At 46.4% G+C, this 24,092-nt stretch overlaps 1 protein-coding gene across 1 annotated transcript in view; it reads right to left on the bottom strand.

The window, feature by feature from the left end:
• Positions 1-1,412: 1,412 nt before the first annotated feature.
• Positions 1,413-24,092, bottom strand: part of STON1 (stonin 1) — a 189,244-nt gene continuing 166,564 nt past the window's right edge. Inside the window, exon 4 of the mRNA XM_085612731.1 lies at positions 1,413-1,967. Coding sequence (XP_085468857.1) covers positions 1,893-1,967 — 75 coding nt within the window. The 3' untranslated portion in view covers positions 1,413-1,892. The remainder of the gene's footprint in view (positions 1,968-24,092) is intronic.

The raw sequence follows: 24,092 nt of genomic DNA on the forward strand, positions 1-24,092 counted from the left end.
CCTGGTATTTCTTATGTTAGCTGAATGCAGTAGGCCGCAAGTGATTTATTCTAGTAGAGGTTTTGGGCTGCAGTAAATCATAGCGTTAAAAGATGCGAAGTATTTCTCCCTCCCATGATCTCACCGCAGGTGCAAGGACAGTTGGTTCTTTAGTAAAAAGGTCTTTGTCTAAGAGTTGAATTATGGAGGAAGCCAGACATGGGAGTGCATTGGAATGTGCCAATCGCAACTCCTCGTGCCAACGGTGTCTGGGACTCAAGGCCAAGCTGATGGACGATGGAAGATGGATGGAGCTGGATGGAAAATTACTGGAAGAAGACCTGGTTGAGGAGGTGTGCCGGAGGGCGTGTTCTGTGATTTGGGGTTTCGTATTAGGGACAGCGCCCCGAGGGTTGAGCAGAGAAGAGGTAGGCGAGGAGCTAGAAGGAGCGTTTAGATCAAGCTCTCTAAGTGAAGACTTCTTAGGAAGTTCACTTCTGACACCTTTTCACGAGTTCTTGGGTCTTAAGGGAATGGTAAGCAGGGATGTCATCTAGCATAGAGTAGGGACAGAAATGCTTTGGTTTAATGATTCCTAATATCGACATTAGCTTGGTAGTTATCTACCTCATGCTTTTAGAAGCTGTACTTTTGTTTATATTCAGTCGTATGCGGATTCTTCGTAGAGTGGCATTTGTATTAGTACCCATTTACCTGTTGAGCCTTGTGCTAAGGTGCTTATATCTGCAGATGTTTTTCTTGATAATAAAATCCCGAGAGAAATAGAAATTTAGTTCCGAGTCTTCAATTATGTCAAATTGCGGAAGGTATTCTTTGATAATTGTGTTTGCTCCCTCCACGCTATTAGGCAAGTAAAAAGGTCCAGTCGCCCAGAGTGGGTTCTTGAGATAAATGGAAACAAGAAAATTGGGCCCCAGCACATGTATCTTGGTTCATCTTTCCAGGAAGCATTTTAAACCGTCTTCAAATCCAGGAAATATGTTGTTGTTGCGACCAAATCAAATTGAAGATTTAAGAGCATCTAGTTTGGTTCAATTGTACCTCTGATATGCATAGGGTAATGTGGGGTAATTTCTCTTAGAACTGGTTAAGCACATTTCTAATTCACCCACTATGTAGAGCAAGAGTATTTCTTAGTGCAGTCATTACAATCTGGCAGTTTCTTTTCGAGTCATCGATCTGTGCTAGTGCACTGAATATATTAATTGATACAGTGAAAAACATGGCTTCATTTTCAACCTTTTTTTGCAGGTAATTTGGAATAAAAAGCTAAACCTTCTCCTCCCTGCTACAATTCACTAGACCAAAAGTCTTGAGGTTGTTTTCTTCTATAGTGTGCTGCCTGTTCACTGAATTCGCGATTGTATGCAGAAAATCAACAGGGCATTACGAATTTGCATAAAACAGTTGTATTAGAATAGTGCCATTACGGTTTATTGTTAAACAGCAGGATTGCACCTGTTAGTCGTTTGCTGATTGCCTACATTACCAGTTACTAATGACCCTGGAGAGATTGTAAATGAAAGCTAACAACAGACACTCACAACTCAAGCTCTGAATGATAAAAGCATCATTACATCACTTGTTTTCAAACTGCTCTGCCCATATTAACTTCTGAATTTGTCGCTTCTGCACAGTTAATGACAGAAGAACGAATAAGAACATTAGTTTGGCAATTTCATTCTTGTGTTTAAGTAGTATATACCCTTTCCATATCACCACGAAAGCTTGTGAAAATTAACAAACTGTGACATTTCTTGTACAGAGTAGCAGGAACGAGTTCAGCCAGCGGTCATCAAATGTAATGAACTTGATTTCTGTTAAAAGCTTCAAGTTGTGAAAAAACATTAGTTCATTAAGAGGCGACACATCCTAAAGTCTGTCTGTATCTTCTATTGAGTAATGCATTCGCCAGCTTTCCCTGGATCTTCTCCATCAATTTGAATCCATTTTTTTTCAATTTCAACCTAAAGATGAAAGAAGAACAATACATATGGCATTAAATATTTTAGGCTGAATATATTTGCCTTAGCCTTATAAGGGTAAACAATGTCCGGCGCAAATTTTATTGTGCATTAAATCTAACATTTGTTGAAACATTTTTGTCATCCTATAGAATTGTTTCCACTGTACGTCTGTGATACTTCAAAGGAAAACTATCCTAAACTTGTCGGCGAATGACATAATAAATACTATTTTGTCCAAATTAGGTAGTCTTGGACACTTATTCTTTCGTGAATAACAGCTCCGAGATGAACGTGATAAAAGGCGTGCTTTCATGTGAACTGAGACATTTGCTTTAGAATATAACAGACTTAATTTCTAATTTAAAACACTTGTAGAGCGCGGCGTACACCTTGCGGTTTCTTGGCGCTGGAGGTTCAGTAACTGAGGAAAAAGGACCATGGAAGGGTGGAGTAAGTATTAGGCGGGGAAAGCCTGGCTGAAAAGGAAAGTTTTCAGGTCTCTACGGAAGGAGAGATACTGAGTTGCAGAACGGAGATTGTCTGGAAGTGAGTTCCAGAAAGTAGGGGCCAGAGTTGAGAAGTTAGAACCGCCCCACTTTTTGCGTGAGAAGCGGGGGGTCTGGAGAAGGGACTTGGAGGAAGACCGGAGATTTCTAGCGGGGACATAGGGTTTAATTAATGAGGCGATGAAAGCGGGGGCAGTGCCCTGGCGGGCCTGAAAAACCATGCATCCGATCTTGAAAAGGGAGCGTTGTTTCACGGGGAGCCAGTGAAGCTTTTTTAGAAGGGGGGCGGAGTGGTGGTAGCGTGGAAGGCTGTATATCAGCCTGGCCGCCTGGTTCTGGATGGTTTGGAGTCTACGCAGGCTGTACGCTGGAATGCCATGATAGAGGGCGTTGGCGTAGTCCAATCGTGAGATTACCAGGGCGGCTATGATGATCTTAAGTGCCTGGGGAGAGAAGAAGCGGGAGACAGAGCGGATAGTTCGGAGAGTGAGGAAACAGGAGGAAACCACGGAACTGATTTGTGAGTGAAGAGTGAGCTGATTATTCATTTTAACACCCAGTGTTTTGACCACGGTGGAGGGGGATGGTGCCGGGCCAAGAGAGGGGGGCCAGAAAAGAGAGTTCCAGGGGCTGGATGAACCACCAGTGAGAACCAGCTCGGTCTTGTCAGGGTTCAGTTTAAGATGGTTGTGGTTCATCCAGTCCCTGATGAATGTCATAGTTGACTGGAAATTAGAGACCGAGAGAGGAGAGAGGGACAGATCAAAGATGAGCTGGAGGTCATCCGCGTAGTTGTAAACAGTGACCTCCAGCTGCTGGAGTGCATAGATAAGAGGAAAGATATAGAGATTAAAGAGTAAGGGAGAGAGAGAGGAGCCCTGGGGAACACCGCAGGTGACAGAGAGAGGGGTGGAGGTGAAATCGCCTAGTCGGACCGCCTGAGTGCGGTCCCTCAGAAAGGAGGAGAGCCAGACCAGAGCTGATCCCCCGATGCCGGCCGCCTTGACACGGGCAAGTAAGATGGTATGGTCCACCGTGTCAAAGGCGGCGGAGAGATCAAGGAGGACCAGTGCCTGGTGGTTGTTGTCATCCATACCCTTTCTGAGGTTGTCTAGGACTGAGACTACGACCGATTCGGTCGAATGCCTGGGGCGGAATCCTGCCTGGCGAGAGGCCAGCCCCCCATTCGCCTCGATGTGAGCGCTCAGTACCGCGGTGACATGGCGTTCCATCACCTTGCCCAGGAAGGGCAGCAGGGAGATGGGGCGAAAGTTAGCCGAGATGGAAGGGTCCGCGCCGGGTTTCTTCAGCAGAGGCACTATGGTGGCGGCCTTTAGTGCAGGGGTCACAACACCCTGAGCCAAGGAGCTGTTAAGAAAGGCGATAGGGGGATCAGGGCAGCTAGAGTAGATTTGCTGTAAGATGCGTGCGGGGCAGACGTCCGCCGGAGACCCCGACTTTACTTTGGGAAGTATTGCCAGAAAAGATTCCTGAGTGAGGGGAGGGATGAGGGTGAGAGGGTTCTGGACGGTGGGGGGGGAGGGATCAACAAAAGCAGACAAGGGTAATGGGATATTAGCCTTGATAGTTGTGATTTTGTCCGAGAAGTAGTGATTGAGTTGATCACAGAGGGGCTGGGAGGGAGGGATTTGGGACGAAGTTCGGTCAGAGAATGCCAGGTCATTCACAATGCCAAAGATTACCCTGGGTTTGTTGTCGGCAGACGTTATTTTCGTGGAGAAGTAGTCGGTTTTTGCAGCCAGGATTGCTGATTTATATTTAGCCAGTGATGCCAGGAAGTGGGTTTTAGATGAAAGGCTATAAGCTTTCCTCCACTGCCTCTCCGCCCGTCGGGCGCTCAGTTTGAGTTCTTTTAGGTGGTCGTTAAACCATCTATTGGAGTCCTTGAGTCGGCGAATGGAAATGCGACGTAGGGGAGCCACTAAGTCGCAACCTCCAGCCAGCCAGGTGTTAATGGCCTTGGCTTGAGAGGCAGATGATAGGCCAGAGAAGGAGGGAATGGAATTGCGGAGCAGGGAGGTCAAGGAGGGGAGATCCAGCCTGTTCCAGTTCCGCGCCCAGGTGTTTTTGGCACGCGGGGTTTTAGAAAGTGGGTTGTGGAGGATGGAGAAGGAGATGAGGGCATGATCAGACCAGGGGCATGGAGAGACAGCCACCGAGGCCAATGGAAGGTTGAGAGACCAGACCTGGTCGAGTGTGTGCCCGTGAGAGTGAGTGGGGACAGTTATATGTGACACGAAGTTGAAAGATAGTAAGGATTCTGTAAATTCCTTTGAGGCAGGGCACTCGTGTGGGTCTGAGGGCCAGTAATTAAAATCCCCCAGCACCAGAACCGAGGCATAATTGACCACCAGATTGGCCAGTAGGTCTTGAAAAGCAGGTAAAAATGAAGGTGAGGGCTGAGGAGGGCGGTACACGAGAAGGCAAGTGATGGGAGGGGAGGATAAGAGGGAGCGGACTACTAAGAAGTCAGCAGGGAGCATAGGGGGAAAAGGAAGTGATAGAAAATGCAAATCTGACCTGGCGATTAAGGCGACCCCTCCTCCAGCCCTGCCCGCCGAACGATCGGCACGTAGGGCCACGTAGGAAGGCGGAAGGGTAGCCAGGAGGGCGGGGAGGGAGGAGTCACAGTACCAGGTTTCGGTCAGGAGCAGTAAGTCCGGTTTCTCGGTGTCGAGTAGGGCGTACAACTCGTGGTGGTGCTTGACCGCTGACCTGGTATTAAGTAGGATGACAGACAGTGCTGGGGTCGTGGGACAGGGATCGGCGAGGGGGGGGCAGGGTGACAGGGGGGTGCATAGCGGGGGTAGCGGAGGTGTGGGGAGGGTAGGGGCAAGGCCTAGTGAAGAGACGAGTCTATGGACGGAATCCGGGAGTGGCCAAGGGCCTTGAAGGGCGATGAGGTCCTTGGGCGAATAGGACAGGATTTTGGCATGGTGTCGTGCCCCTGGCCCCGATCGGCCGCGGACGGGCGCAGACGGGCTTGACTTATGCGCGACTTCGGCGCGAAGTCGGCGCTCCCGCTGCGCTCGTCCGCTGCGCGTTCTAAAATGGCACATTGTTATAGGTGGCCGTAAGGGCGGGAAGGGGGCGTGGCCTGAAGGTGGGCGTGGCCAGCCGGCAGGAGGGCGTCACGTGAGCGCTTGATCCGCTACACGGAGCCCTCGAGGTGCAATCAAGCAAATAGCAGCAGGTAAAGTTTAAAATACACAATCTAAAAAGAGCGTCTCCCGGCTTTCCGCCTCAGGAGATGTGAACCCAGTGAGCGCTCGAGAACTGGCGCTTAAGAAGGGCGGGAAGGGGGCGTGGCCTGAAGGTGGGCGTGGCCAGCCGGCAGGAGGGCGTCACGTGAGCGCTTGATCCGCTACACGGAGCCCTCGAGGTGCAATCAAGCAAATAGCAGCAGGTAAAGTTTAAAATACACAAAATACACAATCTAAAAAGAGCGTCTCCCGGCTTTCCGCCTCAGGAGATGTGAACCCAGTGAGCGCTCGAGAACTGGCGCTTAAGAAGGGCGGGAAGGGGGCGTGGCCTGAAGGTGGGCGTGGCCAGCCGGCAGGAGGGCGTCACGTGAGCGCTTGATCCGCTACACGGAGCCCTCGAGGTGCAATCAAGCAAATAGCAGCAGGTAAAGTTTAAAATACACAAAATACACAATCTAAAAAGAGCGTCTCCCGGCTTTCCGCCTCAGGAGATGTGAACCCAGTGAGCGCTCGAGAACTGGCGCTTAAGAAGGGCGGGAAGGGGGCGTGGCCTGAAGGTGGGCGTGGCCAGCCGGCAGGAGGGCGTCACGTGAGCGCTTGATCCGCTACACGGAGCCCTCGAGGTGCAATCAAGCAAATAGCAGCAGGTAAAGTTTAAAATACACTTCTAAGCAAAGAACAACTCAGTAGATCTGGGGTAATGCAAAGGTGAGCCAGATGTCTGTGTCTGTCTTTTCTAGATTGTAGCAAAGCACACAGCTCTATTTTTGAAAAGGGATAGACATGTCTCACAACCGCAGGGCCTTATCCATTAACATTTTACCTGGAGGGGGGTGAGTGTATCAAACAGTTTTTATAGGTTGGATTGAGCTTGAAATCAAGTTCTTTTTAAGCATGGGCAAAGCACTACGCTCCGCTCGCGTAGTTTGCGAAGTTCGCGCTACTTCGCACTACGCAAATTGCACGTAGCACAGTGCGAACACGCGTAGCGTAGTGTTGCGTAGTGCTGCGGTCATTTTTTGCTTGCTCGCGGTCCTCAACGTCAAGTTGGCGACCGCGAGCAAGCAAAATGACATCCCGGCGAGACTTTTTCCTTGTTCGCGATCAGCAACATCAAGTTGGTGATCACGAGCATGGAAAATAAACCTCCCGGCGAGATTCCCAACACGAGGAGGTCAGGTTTCTCATTGCGAGTGGTCGCGTATGCTCGCGACCGCTCGCAATGAGAAACTACCAGTTCGCATTGAGAAAGCTGCCGCTCGAGTAAAAATCTACTCGAGCAGCAGAAAACTACAGCTCGCACTGTGCAAGATGCCATTTTCAATGATTGCACAGTGCCGGTTGCTTGTCCGCACTGTGCAATCATTGAAAACGAATCTGGCACTGTGCGAACAAGGTACTACGCAGTTCGCGAAGTGCTACGCGTAGCTCGCATAGTGCGAAGTGCACTTTGCGCAGCTTCGCAAAGTGCTACTACGCCCAGGGTAACTTCTTTTGTTGACTCTTATCCGATAGTAACATGTTGCATTGTGGAGGCTGTTTGTAACTTGTCATTAAAAATAAAACAAGTTGTAGGAAATTACCCCTTTTTGACATGGTCACCCCCACATTTTGCACTGGGTTCCTGCTAACCAGGTCCCCAGTGCCAGATTTCTTTCCCCAAACTGTACAATTGTTTCCCCAATTGGCAATACCTTTGGTACTCCCTGTAAGTCCCTAGTAAAAGGTACCCCTGGTAACCAGGGCAAGGAGGCTAAAGAGGGTCCTTAAGGGCTGCAGCATGAATTCTGCCACGCTAAAGGAACCCTCACAAACACATACAGACTGCCACTCCAGCCTGCATGTCTTGGTGCAGACAAAAGTGAAAACATGACATTGTCCACATCCCTGTGTGCCATGCCCATAAACCCTGCATGCAAAATAGGTAAGTCACCCCTACAGCAGGCCTTTCAGCCCTAAGGCAACATCCACTATACTACATGTGAGGACATATCTGCAGGAACATGTATGCCCCTGTGCTGGTCAGCTCTATTTCTGCTAGTACAAGTGAACAGGGAAGTCATTTTTAGTACATGTGCTGGACACTGTTGAAAATGAGGTCTCCAGCTACATGATGGTGTCACTGAACATAGGGATGTTTGGTATCAAACATCTCATATAATAAACCCACACTGATGCCAGTGGTGGATTTATTAATACATACACACAGAGGGCACCTTAGAGGTGCCCTCTGAAAATCTACCAGGTACTGGTGTGCTGACTGATTGTTTATGGCCAGCCTGCCACCAGAGACCAGTTTCTGACCCCCAAGGGTGAGGTCCTTTGTTCTCAGGATGCCAGAAATTAAGCCTGCTCGGGCAAAGGGTGCTTACACCCCCTACCACAGGATGACCTGCAGATTAGCGTTCCAAGGCAGGGGAGCTTCAAAGAGCACATTGACTTTGGTATGCAAATCTGGCTTCTCTCACAGGAGAGGAAGCTGACCCCCTTTGTCCAGAGTCTTTTCCTACCCGGGCAGGTGGGAACATTAGCTAGTCAAATAGGCGTGTCCACTGTCAGGCCAGTCCCACCCCTAAGGTGGGCTACCTGAAATGGAGGCAACTTTTCAGAGTTAGCCATTTTGGTGATGGCAAACTTTGGAACTCTGGGACAGGGTTATGCCCACTTCCCAGAAGAAGTAGTAATATAGAGGGCATAGTGACCCCAGGGATAGGTAGTCAATTGGCTACTACACTGCAAGCCCCTAATGCCCCTAAAATTCAGAATTTAGGGGAGTCACTGGCACTCGCAGATCAGATCCTGAAGACCTACGAAGAAGAAGTACACTGAAGAGCTGCAAAAGCAGAAGACTGAAGAAGAGCAACTGATTTGGACTCAATAAATCTTTGTTGAGCACTGAAATTGCTCCCCTGCATCCTGCAGGCATCCCAAGAAGAGCCGCGAGGACTTTGGAACTGCCAAATCCCGATGCTGCTTAGCACCATTGCACCCTAGCCCCCCAACGCCGAGTCAACGTGTCAGCGTGGTCCCTAAGCCCTAGAGACAGAGACCACCTTAGGTTCACCCCTCGTGAACTCCCAGATGTCACTCACCTGCAGCCTCTGTTTGCAGCCCTCCTCATCCGCGAGTAATCCCGGATGAAGAAACCTGACACCACAAAGACCCTCTGTACCTGGCCGCCCCAGCCCACGGAGAAGAGGACTACTGGTGTCCCCACTTCCCCTAGCATCTCAAGACTTGAGCCCTTTGCTTGGTTCAAACTGACTGACATCCCAGTCAAAACCTGCAGCCTCTTTTCACAAAGACCGATCCCCATAGACTACCATTGGGCACCTGACTCTGGATTGTACCACTGCACCCTGCAAGGAGGTGGCCTGCTGGTGCTGTCTTGGACCTTTTTCCCATACTCACCATAAGTCCTGAAGATTGGCCTCGTAAGTTTCTGTACTGTACCTGAATACTGTACTTGTTTTTCCTCCCATAGGATAACGTTGCAGCTTTTGAAAAATGCATTGTGGTGACTTTTTAAAACGTTAAGTATTTCTCTTGCAAAACGTACTTACCTGATCATATTGATTCTGGTGTGTAAACTTTTATAAAGTTGCATGTTATTTTTTTTTTTTTTCTTTTTTTTTTTTGTTGAAACCGTTTATTACAAAACACATAAAAATATACAAAGATGGGCCTACAACCTTCCGGCCGGCCACTAGGAAACAAAAGGAGCATATGATACACATTGTAGAGCGTGCATTGCGGCTGAGGAAGAAGCACAGGAGTTAACAGCGTTGATAGCAACACCATCCGGACCACACTATACGGTTTCATTTTAAACTGAAAGAACAACCAAAAGAACAAACCCACAAGGCAATCCACAGTCAGAAATAGCAGCATGTGCTCCCCTAGAAGGGGGACCCTACCAGTCCATGGGAGTATCAATAAGGGGAAGAAATCAGGACTAGGGCTGGGTAAACTCCACGCCCGGAGCGACGGAAGAGGGATCGGCTAGGGGGATGGGGCCGGCGACAGATCGGGCAATAACGGCGGAGCACAAATCCCCCCGCGGTAGGCGTTCCAGGGGCCCCATACTTTCACCCATGGCATGTTATTTTTATACATTGGTTTGGATCTCCTTATTGAGTCATGTGCATATTTGCAGATGTCTAACACTACTCTCTGATAAGCCTATGGCCACACTACCCCCTATAAGAACAACTTAGGATTGCTAGAAGCCCTTGTCCACTCATAAGAGAACCCCTAGATGCTTTGCACGATACACTTCATTTTGGTGTATCATATAAAGAGCCAGCTTCCTACACAAGCTGACTACTGCTTATGTACTTCAATATCATTGGTAAATAAGCGCTGGCAGACTCAACAGGTCTGGCCTTAGAGGTCTAGTGCAATTATTGTTTTTAATTTTATTGGAAGCATTGTCATATAAATAAAACGGGAAAAAATATGTTCTGTCGCCAAAATATGACTGCCAAAATGCTCAGTGATGTGGCTTTTTTAATAGTGATTTTTTTTAACTCACAAACCTTACATCTTCCATGCATTTTTTCACATTATTGTTTGTGGCAGAGACGAGTAAATCACAACCTAACCAAGCACTCAAATTTCAGGTAGCTACAAGTGTAAAATATCACTTAAACACTTTTTAACAGCAAAATAAAAAAACTGAGAGAAAATAAATCCTACATTTAAGTAGGCAGTCAAAGTACAAGCAAAATAAATAGCCAATATTTAGGTGCCGATTCCGATCCGTTAAAAAAAATTCCCGTACGACTCGTATCCGTATTTTTTTACGTACGAATCGTACAAGTCCCGTACAAACGGCGAAGTACGATTCGTACGTGAAAAATACATACGAATTGCGTCGGGAAAAGTCTACGAGACGTCCCCGGACAGTTTTACATACAAATTGTAAAACTGAAGTCCGAGCGCGCAAGTACGATCCGTACCGCCTGTCCGAGAACACAAGCGCATGGAAAAGGCCCCGCTTTGGAGCGAACTTTGTGCGACCCCTACCCCGAGTACACTTGTGCCCGGGGTACGAGTCTCTCCCCCTCCCGCGTACGTCCACACCGTACGCCCCACCCCCCGTATGTACGGACCATACCCCCCACCCGCGTATGTCCGCACCGTACCCCAGGCATACCCCAATCCTCGCGTATGTACGGACCGTACCCCCCACCCACGTATGTCCGCACCGTACCCCAGGCGTACCCCAATCCTCGCGTATGTAAGGACCGTACCCCCCCACCCGCGTATGTCAGCACCGTACCCCAGGTGTACCCCAATCCTCGCGTATGTACGGACCGTACCCCCCCACCCGCGTATATGTCCGCACCGTACCCCAGGCGTACCCCAATCCTCGTGTATGTACGGAACGTACCCCCCCACCCGCGTATGTCCGCACCGTACCCCAGGCATACCCCAATCCTCGCGTATGTACGGACCGTACCCCCCACCCGCGTATGTCCGCACCGTACCCCATGCGTACCCCAATCCTCGCGTATGTAAGGACCGTACCCCCCCCACCCGCGTATGTCAGCACCGTACCCCAGGTGTACCCCAATCCTCGCGTATGTACGGACCGTACCCCCCCACCCGCGTATATGTCCGCACCGTACCCCAGGCGTACCCCAATCCTCGCGTATGTACGGACCGTATCCCCCCACCCGCGTATGTCCGCACCGTACCCCTGGCGTACCCCAATCCTCGCGTATGTACGGACCGTACATACGCGAGGATTGGGGTATGCCTGGGGTACGGTGCGGACATATGCGGGTGGGGGTACGGTGCGGACATACGCACCGTACATATGCACTGTTGGCCTATGTACGGTGCGTACCCCAACAGCGCGTATGTATGCAATGTTGGGGTACGCACTGTACATGATGACACGTACGATGTGGGTGATGGCGTGTACGTCACGTACCGGGCCCCCTTTTCGTCATGCATCGCAGCGTACTTAGCTTTTCCGGCACTTTTTGGCTCCCGTAAAAATATAGCCGTACGGAGTGCTGTAGGTACGAATCGTACTTGCTGGTCCGTAAAACGCTGCCTGACTGCGTGCGGACGTCGCGTACGCGCTGTCCAGGATCAGAATTGTATGTATTTTTTACCCGTACGGTGTTTTTTACGATTGGTACGGAAATGGTATTTCTGTACGAATCGTACTTGCTGGTTTGTAAGGTGGAATTCCCGGGTACGAGTCGTACGGAGAAAACGCTCCGTACGACCATTTGTCCCCAGGTTTTACAGGATAGGAATCAGCACCAAAATGTTAGAACAAAAGATACATTTAAAAAATCACACCTTGCACCAGCCTGGCACTGAAGTGCAAGGAGCTCTTTTTAGGCAGTTGTGAACAATATGTACACATTTTGTAGAATCACTCAAATTGAAAGGAGCCAATAGATAAAGTGGGCTGACCTGTTGCCACATACAGCATATTGTGGTGGGCAGAGGCAAAATATGAACAACAACTAAACAGACCAATAGGTGACGCCAAAAGCCTCTCTATGTAATTATATAATATATTCATTTGGGGGAAAAACAATAGTTTAGCGGGACAGCTAAAGATGTCTCTAAGACCAGACCTAAAACAATAGTTCAAATGTATGCAGGGTGTGCAGCACAGTGATTTTGTTTCTGTATTCTACTTACAGTAGATTCTAGCCAAAAAGAAATGTTGGCACAAGGAAATATTCACTGACCTAATACATCCATGCTTTAGCTACCTAAAATACCGTAATTACTGTCACCATCAGGCAGAGAAATAAAAATGTATTTATAAGCTGTTAAATAAACCGAGTACTATGCATGCACCTCATTTGTGTACCCTTTGATGTGATTCATACATCACAAATACACCTTGAAAGTAGCCTCGTGCAAGTTTGAGCTACTTGAATCTCTCCAGCTTTCTGTCACCGCAGTTTCTTTATTCCACCAGAAAATGTGGACTGAATTCTTTATTCGTGTTTATACTTTTGATTGTATTTTCTACATTTTCTGCGCACAGGATTTTTTTCCATGCTCCTTTTTCCATGTTCTATTTCATCCTCATCTTAGTTGGCATATGACACACCAGTTAGACTACAATTCATATTTTCCCTGTGCCTGTTGTTTCAAGAAACCTCAATCATTTGTTCAGTCATTCATCATCTCAGGAGTTCCTTTAAATCCGATTAAGGCTCTTGGAAACAGATGTGAAACAAGGCAGTAGGAACCAAGACCACAGTAGACTGTGGACCTTAAGGTTGAAAACTAGGAAAAGGGATTGGCCGCTGGATGTACTACAACAGTCAGCTGGACTATTCAAGAGTTATCAGTAGTTTTTACTCGATCTTGATTGGCTTTCTTGTGATATTATAGAGGGTACCTCTAGAGTGGTATCTTACACCCCGGGTATCAAAACATTTTCCCCCCAGTATTGCAGGACCTGCTTTTTTACTGGACCTAGGTTGTTAGTGCGAAGAACGTGTGCTGCTTCTTAGAAACAGGCTTTTGTGAGTCATAGGAACAGGGCAAAACCCCAAGAAAGTCAGTCAGACTTTGGCTAAACTCTCTCTATTGTTTCCGTGTCAATGCTCAGGTGAAGAGTCATACGTAGTTAAAGTCATGATGTTAGTAATATTTTGGTCTCAGTTGCTCTTGAGCTTAAATTGTAGCCAAACCAAACATGAAGGGGATAATAAGAAGCATGTCTTAACACTTTCAATCCCAATTGGTTCTCATAAAACATCTCATAGACATAGCATTAGATGAGTTTGTAGGATATAGGGTATGCTGATCTATTCAAAACCTTTCTGGCCGCAGGACATAAAACGTATCAGCTTGATGCATTAATCCTGGATTGCCTTTCAAAATGTGCCACTGCTTTATTACAAAATGTTATATTATCAGGCTATTTGGCGAGTTATTTATCCTATGTCAACACGACTTTGTACATAAATGTCACAAAGTAATGATTTCTTATGATAACTCTTCGGTCCTGCGTGTGTGACCCAGAGATTCATTCTGTTAGGATTACGGAACCAGATAAGTTGGTAAGACTGTGCATTCTCTTACTTAGATCCAGACAGGCTCTGTATTTCTTAAAGAGATCTAGATCTCAGAATCTGCAGTCATAAACCAGTTGCGGCCCGCATGACTCACGGGTGGGGGGGTATGCAGGGGGGCGGTTTAATTTAATAAAAATGTATATATATTTAAACGTACCTTTCCGCCGGCCAGGTCCTCGTCTTCCCTGCTCTCCTGCTCTCCTGGAACAAGAAGCAGAAGCAGGCAGCCAGGCCCCCTCCCTCTCCTAAGCCAATCACAACGCTGCAAGCAGCATTGTGATTGGTTGCAACGCCGCCCAGCCAGGGGCTTATGGAGAGGCCATTTTTTCCATGTAGGCTGCATTGTAGCCTGTATGGAGAAGGGTAGAGTGTGCATGGCTGGTTTGGGCGGTCCCAGGGGGCCGACCAAACAGTCTTTGCATACTCGGGAGTGGGCAGGCACACCACTCCCACCCTTCCCTGCTCTCAGGGCAGCCACGCCCAGCCACCTGCCCGCAACCAAACATAAAATGGTAATAACAGAAAGTGATTACCATTTTATGTTTCTGCTTCTTGCACTGCGAGAAGCAGTGGGGAAACGCTCCTCCGCCCTAGTGGAGGAGCTGCCCCGTCATAAACCATAACCAGCAACTACATGAACCACTATTATCTACATCTTTTTTACATGGTGTTTTACCTTTAGTGGGTTTATTATCTGATATATAATATCAACATCTGTCTTGGCTTCTAAACATGAAATCACCACATGGCTTCCAGGGAAGCCTTCTGAAGCGGGGCACAGCTAGTCGAGCATCTGCACATTGTCAGACAGACCCCCTCTTCATCACACATCGGCCACAACGCAGACTTGTTGTCTGTTTTCGTGTTTCCTGGCTGTATTTAGTGATAAGCTCAAGGCTCATTTAGACTGTGAGAGATCCTATTTGTCTGTCATAATTTTAACAGTCCTGGTCTAACCTGAGTTAGGGGTCTCTCCAGCTCCTCATTGCCTCTGGGACCTGGTGATTGACGGACAAAAATATATATCTTCTTGGACTCAGGGTTTTCGTTCTCCGAATCAAAAGAGGAACAAATACACCCAGATAGATGGTACTTATTCTTTGGAAAACAACCGTGCCCCACACACTGTGCTTTCATGAATGTAAGATCCAAGACAACGTCATTATTTCTAGGGAGTTGGCTAAGGCAGCTAACCACATGATATCCATAAAAGGCCAGATGTTTGAGCTTGTGCTGCAGATTTGGGAGACAGTCCAGCCTGAGCCATACATGATAACATTGAAAGGACTGCAAAGCAAGTTCAGCTCCAAAAACCTTTTTAGCATGGATGTTGCCAGTTGTTGGGAGCGAATTTAGCCCTCATTCATAGAAAGCACCAGCCTGCTTCCATGCCCTTCAGAAGCTTGCCAAGAGCCAGATGAACCTGGTTTAAAAATATCTTGCCTGCCACTAGACAAGAGTAATTGTGATTATTGCCAGGTACAACCACTATTTCTTAGTAACAGATATGCAAATATTCAGATCTTTAGCTCCTACAGGCCCATGCAAGATATGTGATAAAATGAGGTATTAGATCGAAAGATCAGTTTGTCCAAAGATATTCTTAAAACCCTAGCTAAAACCATGTTCACTTAGATCTGCATGCACAAGCAGGCCTTAACGCATGTTTTTCATTGCATCAAATAATACAAGTAAAAAAGGTTACATAAAAAGCAAAATATTCCTAATTTCTAAAGATCATTTTTTTAATCAATTAAGAAATTAGGGGTAGGGCAAATAAATATTTGAGTATTTTACCCTCCCACTTTGGCTTCTCTTAGTTTTTCTTACAAAAAGATGTTGTTCCCTGTCGTGCCTAAACCTACTTTTGACTTAACTACTAAGACAAAACCAATTTGCTTACCTTACTTCAAGTAAAGTATTTCCATTTTCCTTCTTCTTGAACAATTAGAATCTTACAAATAAGTGCTGCTTCCTCTCACCACTCTGGTTGATGAAACCAAAGAACTTTATCTCCTCTCTCTAGCCACATCCAAATTGTTTAATGCAAATGTTACAGTGACTGCTCTCCCCAGCTCGCAACATGTTTACTCGAGCCTCTCTCACAGCCAACAGCTTTCATATTATTTCTACTCAGTAATCCACACAAAAACCACATTTATGACTTTCCCGCCTCAACTTTCACCTCGCTGTTTTATCCCATTCACTTCAACCGCTTGAGTCACTTATGTCACATCCCTCTCCTTAACCTTCCCCTAAAGAGCCCTTTTCTGTACTGAAATCAACAGTTCCTTCTAGCAGGCATCCCACTCTTTCCCTTCTGCTTTCACTTTTGAACTCTCTGTGTCTCTTCTTTAACACCGTCACCTACGCATCTTTCTTATTCACACTTTTACTTCTATTTCACTTCAACAGTGGTGAACCTCAATTGTTTAAATTCACTGTAAAAAAAATCACACACTTATCCTCTTTTCCACTAATTTCCACTTGTCTCTCAGTTGCCTTTCAAATCCAGGGACCTCAAATATCTTGAGTTCAACAAGCTAACCCATTAACCGTCATTCTAATAATGTACGTCACCCTCTATCAGTCAGGCCTCTCTTCTGCCCATTTAATTGAGCCAGCCCTCACCCATGTTTCCAGTCTCATCAAATCAACCAACTGTCTTTTATTCTCATGCTCCTTGACCCCATATATGTTACTGGTGGTAAATCCTCCAGATCATACCCGGAGGACATTGTCCCAAGTAATAAGTCCACAATTACGGTTTTACATGCAGGAACTGGTGTAAGAATACTAATTCCTGGGACGTATGCAGCAGGGCTTTCCTGATAATGCATTTAAGTTAAATAAAAATTAGGCCTAATTGTATGTTAAGCATGACCGGCGCTAACTCTTTATAGCATGTATGAGCGAGGCCTAGGCCTAGGCCTGAGTGGTGATGCTAACTGAGGGTAGCGAGCTTGCCATATTATTTTAGCAGCAGGTTGACAGTTGTGTTAGCAAAAACAACAGAAGCACAATGGAAAGGAATTTCAATTCTACTGCAGTGGCGGCTGGTGTTAGAGCAGAGTGGCGAGGGGACAACGAGAAAATACAACAAAAAAAACAATCAAAAAGAACGTACCTGTCACCTGCCGCGTCGCCACTCTTCTGCTCCTCTCTGGCTCCACTGCAGCACAGGCTCCCAGACTCCTATGCGGCCAATCAATATGCTGAGAGCAACACCAGGACTGGCCTAATTGCCCTGTATTTGAGCTCTCACAGAGACTGGGAGCCTGTGTCTGCTGTCTCCAATCCATCTCATTGCGCATGTGGGTTTGGCCGTCCTAAGATGGTTGGCCAAACCCACATGTGCACTGACAGCAGTGTCCACCACTCTCGCTCTGTGACTGTCCCTGCGATGGCCTTGCCCCCAAGACTCGGTCCTTAGGACTTGGAAATAATAAACACCTGTTTTATTATCATTTTAGGGGCATATCAGTAACAAGAAGCGAGAAGCATCGCTAAGCGCGCTTAGCGCGTTTCAACTTAACGCCGGCTATCGCTGGATTCTATCGCAGAGATAGCGCGCTATCAGCAACGCCTATCTCCAATGCGATAGGAAATCCAGCGATAGCGGCGAAAATGTGCAATTATCGCTGGAAACCCAGCGATAACATGACGGCGATAACCAGAACCTTGTTGATAGTGCAGGGCGGACTCATCCCTACAATCCACCTCCCATTGGATGTAATGGGTAAGTCAGTTCTGAAGCAGGCGTAAACAAAGCTGCGATAAGCGCGGTTAGCAATATTATTATCCGCGCTACGTGGGTTTGCACCCTGCTTGCTGATAGGAGTAGCTCGTGTTAGCGACATTTCTCAGGTTATTTTACTGCGGAACGTCTACTATGCATCTCATTAGCGGTGAGATGCTGGGCGTTAAGGAAACAGGCGCTGAGGCATGGATTCACACGATAGCGTGACCTTGCTGATCATGCGATAAAATTATCGCCGCTTTTGCCCGAAAACGGACGCTAAAGCGGCGATAATTTATCGCGGCGCCTTGGTGATATGCCCCTTATTTTTCAAGTTTTGAGGCTGGTGGCGGGGGGCTACGCTCCTCTGCCGTAGTGGAGGAGCCGCCGCTGTTCTACTGTCTGGAGAGTGATGAGTATTGCAAGGCGATCCGGCTTTGCATGGAACAAACTTGGAAGAGAGCAGAATGGTTGGGTCTATTTGCCTTTTGAACTTCTCTGACAGGGACATTTTATGTTACAGTGCAGATACAAGAGCTTATACAGGCACCCCTCTGTCCCTAATCCTCAAAATAATAATTGGAAAGACGGACATAAAGAGATCCTGGAAAATGGGAGGGCAGACGTGAAAACTGATTGCTCGAGGGGAAATGACACAGTACCCTTATCTGACTGCACGTAAAGCTGCTGTTTGATGTATGCAGGGATAGTAAAATGACTCGCATTAAATAGTTAGAGAGATTAAAAGTCAAAAATTCAGCCCAAAGATCACGAGACTGATAACATGTCTCTATAAGCATTATGAAGGGAATTCGACTCATTTATGACAGGTAGTAATATTCATTTTATTTTAAATAATGACTGCCATGATCTTTTCCATCATTCTGATACATAAGATTTAGGTGCAGATTGTATACAATAAGTACCAACAATATTGTGTGTCTGCTGTTTACAGGGACCGTGCTGAAGGTTCACACACGTACAAATAACCCCCTGCGGATGAGAGGTTCTCTGGCAGGGTTGTCTGACTTGCAGCACTGAATATGCATGAGCCTGACTCGTCATGGAGAAGAGTCAGACACACTGCTATGTTCTTCTTTTCTCTGAGTGGGGGAAATATCCTTTACCCCTCTGGGGCAAAGAGGATCTAACCCTGTCTGCCCTCCTTCTAAACTGGGAGGTTCACAACACCTGCATGTTTTTACCTGGGCTATAGGGAATCAGCTGGTTATCCCTAGTGATAGCATGACACAGTGCTACCGATAACCCAGTACCAGTAACAACGGGGGCAATATTGTTAACCCTTAAATCCTTTCCAAAATAACGGGGGTTCATGGAGAAAGTGTTTTCTAGGACTGTGAGAGACGATATTATCACAAATAAACAAAATCCTATGAAATTCCATCTTTTTTTCCTAAAAGGAAAGCCAACAATTCATTAAATATTATAAATTAATAAACTTTTAAAACATTTCCAGAAAGTAATTACATTGGGGTGGGCGGGCCGGAGAGCAAGATAGCTCAACTGCCCACCAGCTCCCTAATTAACCTCTTTCAAATCGTAGACACCAGTTATAGGGAGCAGGGGTAGCAGCTGTGAGTAATGGTTTCCCCTTTGTTATCCCTAGCACTGCCCTTGATAAACTTCTTTCAATCTCCCCTCTTTCAGCTCTCGATATAAAAATGGTATTTAATTGTTATTGTGCTACCTCAAGTAAATAGACCCTCACCGTTTATTACACACTTTTATTCAGTTGTCGGGGTCTCGTCTCCACCCTGGCCTGGCACCAACCTTTTAAGTAAATTTTCTCAGCTAATGTTAGATTTGATTTCAAGAGCCATTGATCAAATGTAATCAATGTGCGTTTAACATTCATTATCCTCTTCGCGTTTTGGGTCTAATGTTCCCTTCATCAGGAGTAAGTATTTCTTTACACTTCCTCTTGTTAGACCTTCCACTTGTCCCCCGCCCACATCTTCTCAAACATGAGCCTCAAAGCAGTTTCCAGGGCCGAGAAGGGAGTGGCACAAACATTATATATCAGAAACGGTGCAAGGATTTTCAGAACTCGAGTCGAAGTGTATAGGCTCCACGAACACTCATTATACAAACAGAAAGGCATTTTTGTGGATTTTGCAATAATTTGATGTCACCCGTAGGCTAACAGTCACGAGAAAACGCCTGGAAATTAAATACAGCTTCAAGAGACCCATTTATATCTCACACTTTCCCCGCCTTACCCTTTGCCCATCCCTTCAGCAGTAAACAGGATGCAGTTGAGGGGCAAAAAGTGGTCTGTGGTGAATCCTGTCGTGTCATTGTGGACACACGGGTTCTTGTGTCTTTTCTGTTATCCCTGGCTGCTGGGTAAATTGGCACCTATGCTCCAAATGTGCTCATTATTTGAGACTGTAATGGCAATGCTGTGGGAATAGAAATAGGAAGATTTGAGGAGCCCTGTGGGCAATGTCATGCCCACCTGGTGACCTTTGGTTCCATGTACTATCTATATTCAGTTAGATATATTCAGTTAAAGATTACTTTAAAAAATCACTAATTACAAAAGGCTTCATTCCTAGATCCAAGTGTGGCTGCTCCTGCCCTGAGGTAACCCACTGATCGGTGGTTTTGCCTTGTTCCTTGAATAATACGTATATTTCCCTTGCACAGTATTTATCTTTCTGTCAGATGTTTCTTCTATTGTCCCAATGGCATGCTTGAATACATCAAGATCTTCTACATCATCTGGATCCTGCAAATGTTGTGACATCTCATATCAATAGCAGTGTAAGACGTCTTCCTGTGATATGTCTGTACTCTATGCCAAAATGGGCACTATCCATGTGCAATGCTATAGAACTGGATCTAATATCATTAAGGCCAAGTCTGCCTTAAGATATCAGTCCGACTCATTCATTACATGCTATTATCCGTCAAGGCATAACTTCTGCTGCGAAATCAATTAGTTAACAGGCTGTTCATCCCAGTTCAAGATAGGTGCTACATTGTGTGATGACATTATGCGTAAGCCTATTCCCTTAAAAATGGCCGCCTGCTCACTATAACATCAGCACGCTCGCAATTGCTCCCACACAAAGAATGTTGCAACAGTTAGATTGCCTTGCAGGCCAGCTTGTTGGTGACGTTACAGCTGACTGCTTCTTAGGTGCTTTTGCAAGAATGACTCAAGCACCTGACTCCTCTTCTGCTACGTATGCCAGCTTACCAGGCTGCCATGGCTTGGACTACACTCTTGAATCGAGGATGAAGATATCTCAAACCCTCCCCTTAGCACACATGTCCCCCACACAACAAGATAACTGGGTATTGAAGAGCTTGCCGGGCAGCACTGAAGGTACACATGAAGAGAGTCTTGAGGTCTTGAATGGACAGGTGGCTTGTGCCCTCACTCAATCAGAGGTCATGGAAGCAGAGCTTGGAACAGAGGAGAGGGAAGCAGTAGTTGTAAAGATAAGGGAAAAATAGGGAGGAAGAAATGTCCCACAGGCTGTTCTTGCTCCGCCCTCGCAATCCCAAAGGAGCTGGCACTGACCTGTAGAAAAATGAATTGGACTTCAGAAAATAACTGGCCGGTCAGTATAGGTCAAAATATCTTAAATGAAATCAATAAACTATTGTTACTGAGGAAAGCATTTGCCACCCTTTTCTGTGTGATCCACAACAGCATGTATAACATTGTTTTGACATCTTCCTCAGTGGCTCTTTTATCTCCCATGTTGTAAGCGCTGTTGTTTTCACATGCACACATGTATTGGGGGCTGATGAGGGGTACATATCAAGCATCTAGTGCCTGGGAGTCAGACTTGAGTGATCCTGCTGAGAGCTGAAGGATGCCAGGGGCTTGGTTGCCCCTTTAGTGCTGCTATAACGACTGCCCCTGGCGTCGCTTTCTGTTGGCAAAATACCACAATGCACAGTGCAGGACTGGCACAACCATTAGGCATACTAGGTCCCCTGGTGTGCCAAAACTGGGGGTGTTGGCAGAAGTATTCCGAAGGTGCAGCTGCATCAAGAACTACTGTACTTGGTGTGAGCCAAGGACTTAGGTTGCAGCTGAGAGATTTGTCTCAATGCTGCTAAGGTGTACCTACTAGCTGTGTGGAGCAGAGACAATGGAAAAGGCCCCTTTAACCTCTCCCTCATGTCTGATGAGAAGAAGGGCCAATAATGAGATGGGCAGTCAGTCCTCTCAAAGACTCACCAAGTTATCTGTGAGCTACATTCAACATACCCTAGGATAGCTCACACACAGCAACAGTTTGTAGAACAAAGGATTTTTTTATGCATCAAAATAGTACAGAATATAGGTACCAAAACGATAACTAAAATCAAGCATATATTATTTCATTATATCAGCGGAGTGAGGCTAGCTTGCCCGTGGCAGGGCCACTGCTTCACGGACTGGTACACACAAAGAAAGAAAAAAAAGGAGGTCGTTCAGGCCAGCATCCCACAACAGAGAGATGAGAGTGGTGTCAGCACCCACCACAATACTACCAAGATAAAGAGTGAAGAGAGATGCTTCCACCGTGTTTGAGAGGAAAGTAAGGCAGTAACAAGGAGGGATCCGCTAAGGAGGTGAGCAGGGGCACACTGAAGGATGCCCTGGGAGTGAGCCACAGTGTAGAGACACCTGATTGAGCAACTGCAGGCCAGAAGAGGGGAAGACATTCTTTAAAACTGAAAAGAAATAAGGGGTTCTGCTGCAGACAGTCACCAGACTAAGAGCAGCTGGTGGAAGTACATAGACTTCAGTCTGAGGCCTAGAAAGCTATCGGTAGGCAGCTGTAAGCTAGGGAAGATGCCCTCCACCTGAGAATCAATACCCCAAGAGACAATTTAGAAATCTCTTACAACATCAAGCCACCATAGAGCAGATATCGGGTAGGGCCTCACAAAGAAAAGAGATAAATTCTTCCTCTTAAGGCAGGAGAAAGATAGGGTCACACATAAACTGAGTACTGAGAAGCTAATACTTCTGAATTTATGAGGAGTTGACACAGTCTGCAACACAGCACTGAGAAGGTAAACAGGGACTCCATTTTTGGCACAAAGGAATACACAAACAGCCAGATTAGGCTCCAGAAAGTCAAGCAGATCCACATCTCATAACTGGATAGAAAAATAAGCATTCCTAAGAGAGCTTCCACGTAAGAGGCAGGAGCCAACCCCAGACAATCAGGAGGGCAACCTGATCCATCCCTGAAAACAGTTCTAATAGCGTTATGACAAACAAGGTCTATCTTGGAATATAAGATAGACATGAGCTCAATAAATATTAACCTACTCTGAAAATACCTGTGAAAATTACTAGAGAAGGCAGCAACAGTAGAAGAGGCTTCATGGTTACAATTAGGGCATTAGAACCATGAAATAGGACATCAGGCATCTAAAATGTATTAACATGAATGCCTGGCTGGCTGAAGATACTGAATGCCGCTCCCCTAGGAACAACTATCACATTGTGGGAGTGCCAGTTCGAGCAGAGAGGCCATTCATGGAACTATTTCTAGACATGCTTATTCCTAACCTACTGCAAACCTACTCTCAAACCCTTTCTCAGTTGAAAGACTGCTTCTGTCGCCAGTCCCCTCACCGAAGACCAAGTGTGATAATAGCTTACAAACTGAACTTTAGACACTGAAACTCTATTATGCAAGTAACAAGGTCAAAATGCTCCCTTAGGTATGAAAATCCAATGATCATTTTCCCAGACTTCATGCAGATAGTACAAAAACAACACAAAACCTTTGATACTGTGGAAAGCAAACTAAGAAAAAGGGACCTAAAGTATATGATGATGGTCCTGGCCCATAGGTTCTGTGCTGCCACTGAGGAACCCTGAATTGTACACGGTATACCCCACCATTCACCCACAGAAATACAGAGTGCTGACTAAGGCCCAAAAACAGTTTCCTACATTTACAAGACTGGTTTAATACACGAGCTAGGCTATCCAAACTAAGATCCAGATGAGAACGAGATGTGGGGGATTCAGATGACATGGAGTGGGAGAAGACCATAAAACACCATATAGAGATAAAGCAGGATTCACAATAGTGAAAATTAAAATACTCCATAAATTATAAAGTACTTGGAAGATGCAACAAAGAATAAGAACAACAGCTGTGGCATTAGCAGTGACCCATTCCCTACAGACTGGGGTGCAAAGAATAGAAGAAAAAGGTGCTGATCACCCATGGCCAACTACAGGGGGCTGGGAGTGGAGGTGGTAGCCTAAAGAACTGTAGGCGCGTCAGGGACTTCCTTCATACGATTTCCCTTTGCACTTATCTGACGGGGTTCCTGGACAGGGTCAGTGCATGCCTGAACCCAGTACTGGAAAACACACAAACCAAAAGAATACAATTAATGGTAGTGGGGTATGAAGTGTTATTCAAGCTACAAGATATACATGAATGCTTTTTAAATATGGAATTAATGATGGCCAAAGAGACATTTCTAGGCTACGGTGGAACCCTGCAGTTCCAAAGTTAATCAGCTGGTGCTCAAACACAGACTGGTGTATGTTGGATGGAAAATACGTCTACAAAAGCAGATGTACT

The sequence above is a fragment of the Triturus cristatus genome, chromosome 6, assembly GCF_964204655.1.
Source record: "Triturus cristatus chromosome 6, aTriCri1.1, whole genome shotgun sequence".
In the NCBI taxonomy this organism is placed as follows: domain Eukaryota; kingdom Metazoa; phylum Chordata; class Amphibia; order Caudata; family Salamandridae; genus Triturus; species Triturus cristatus.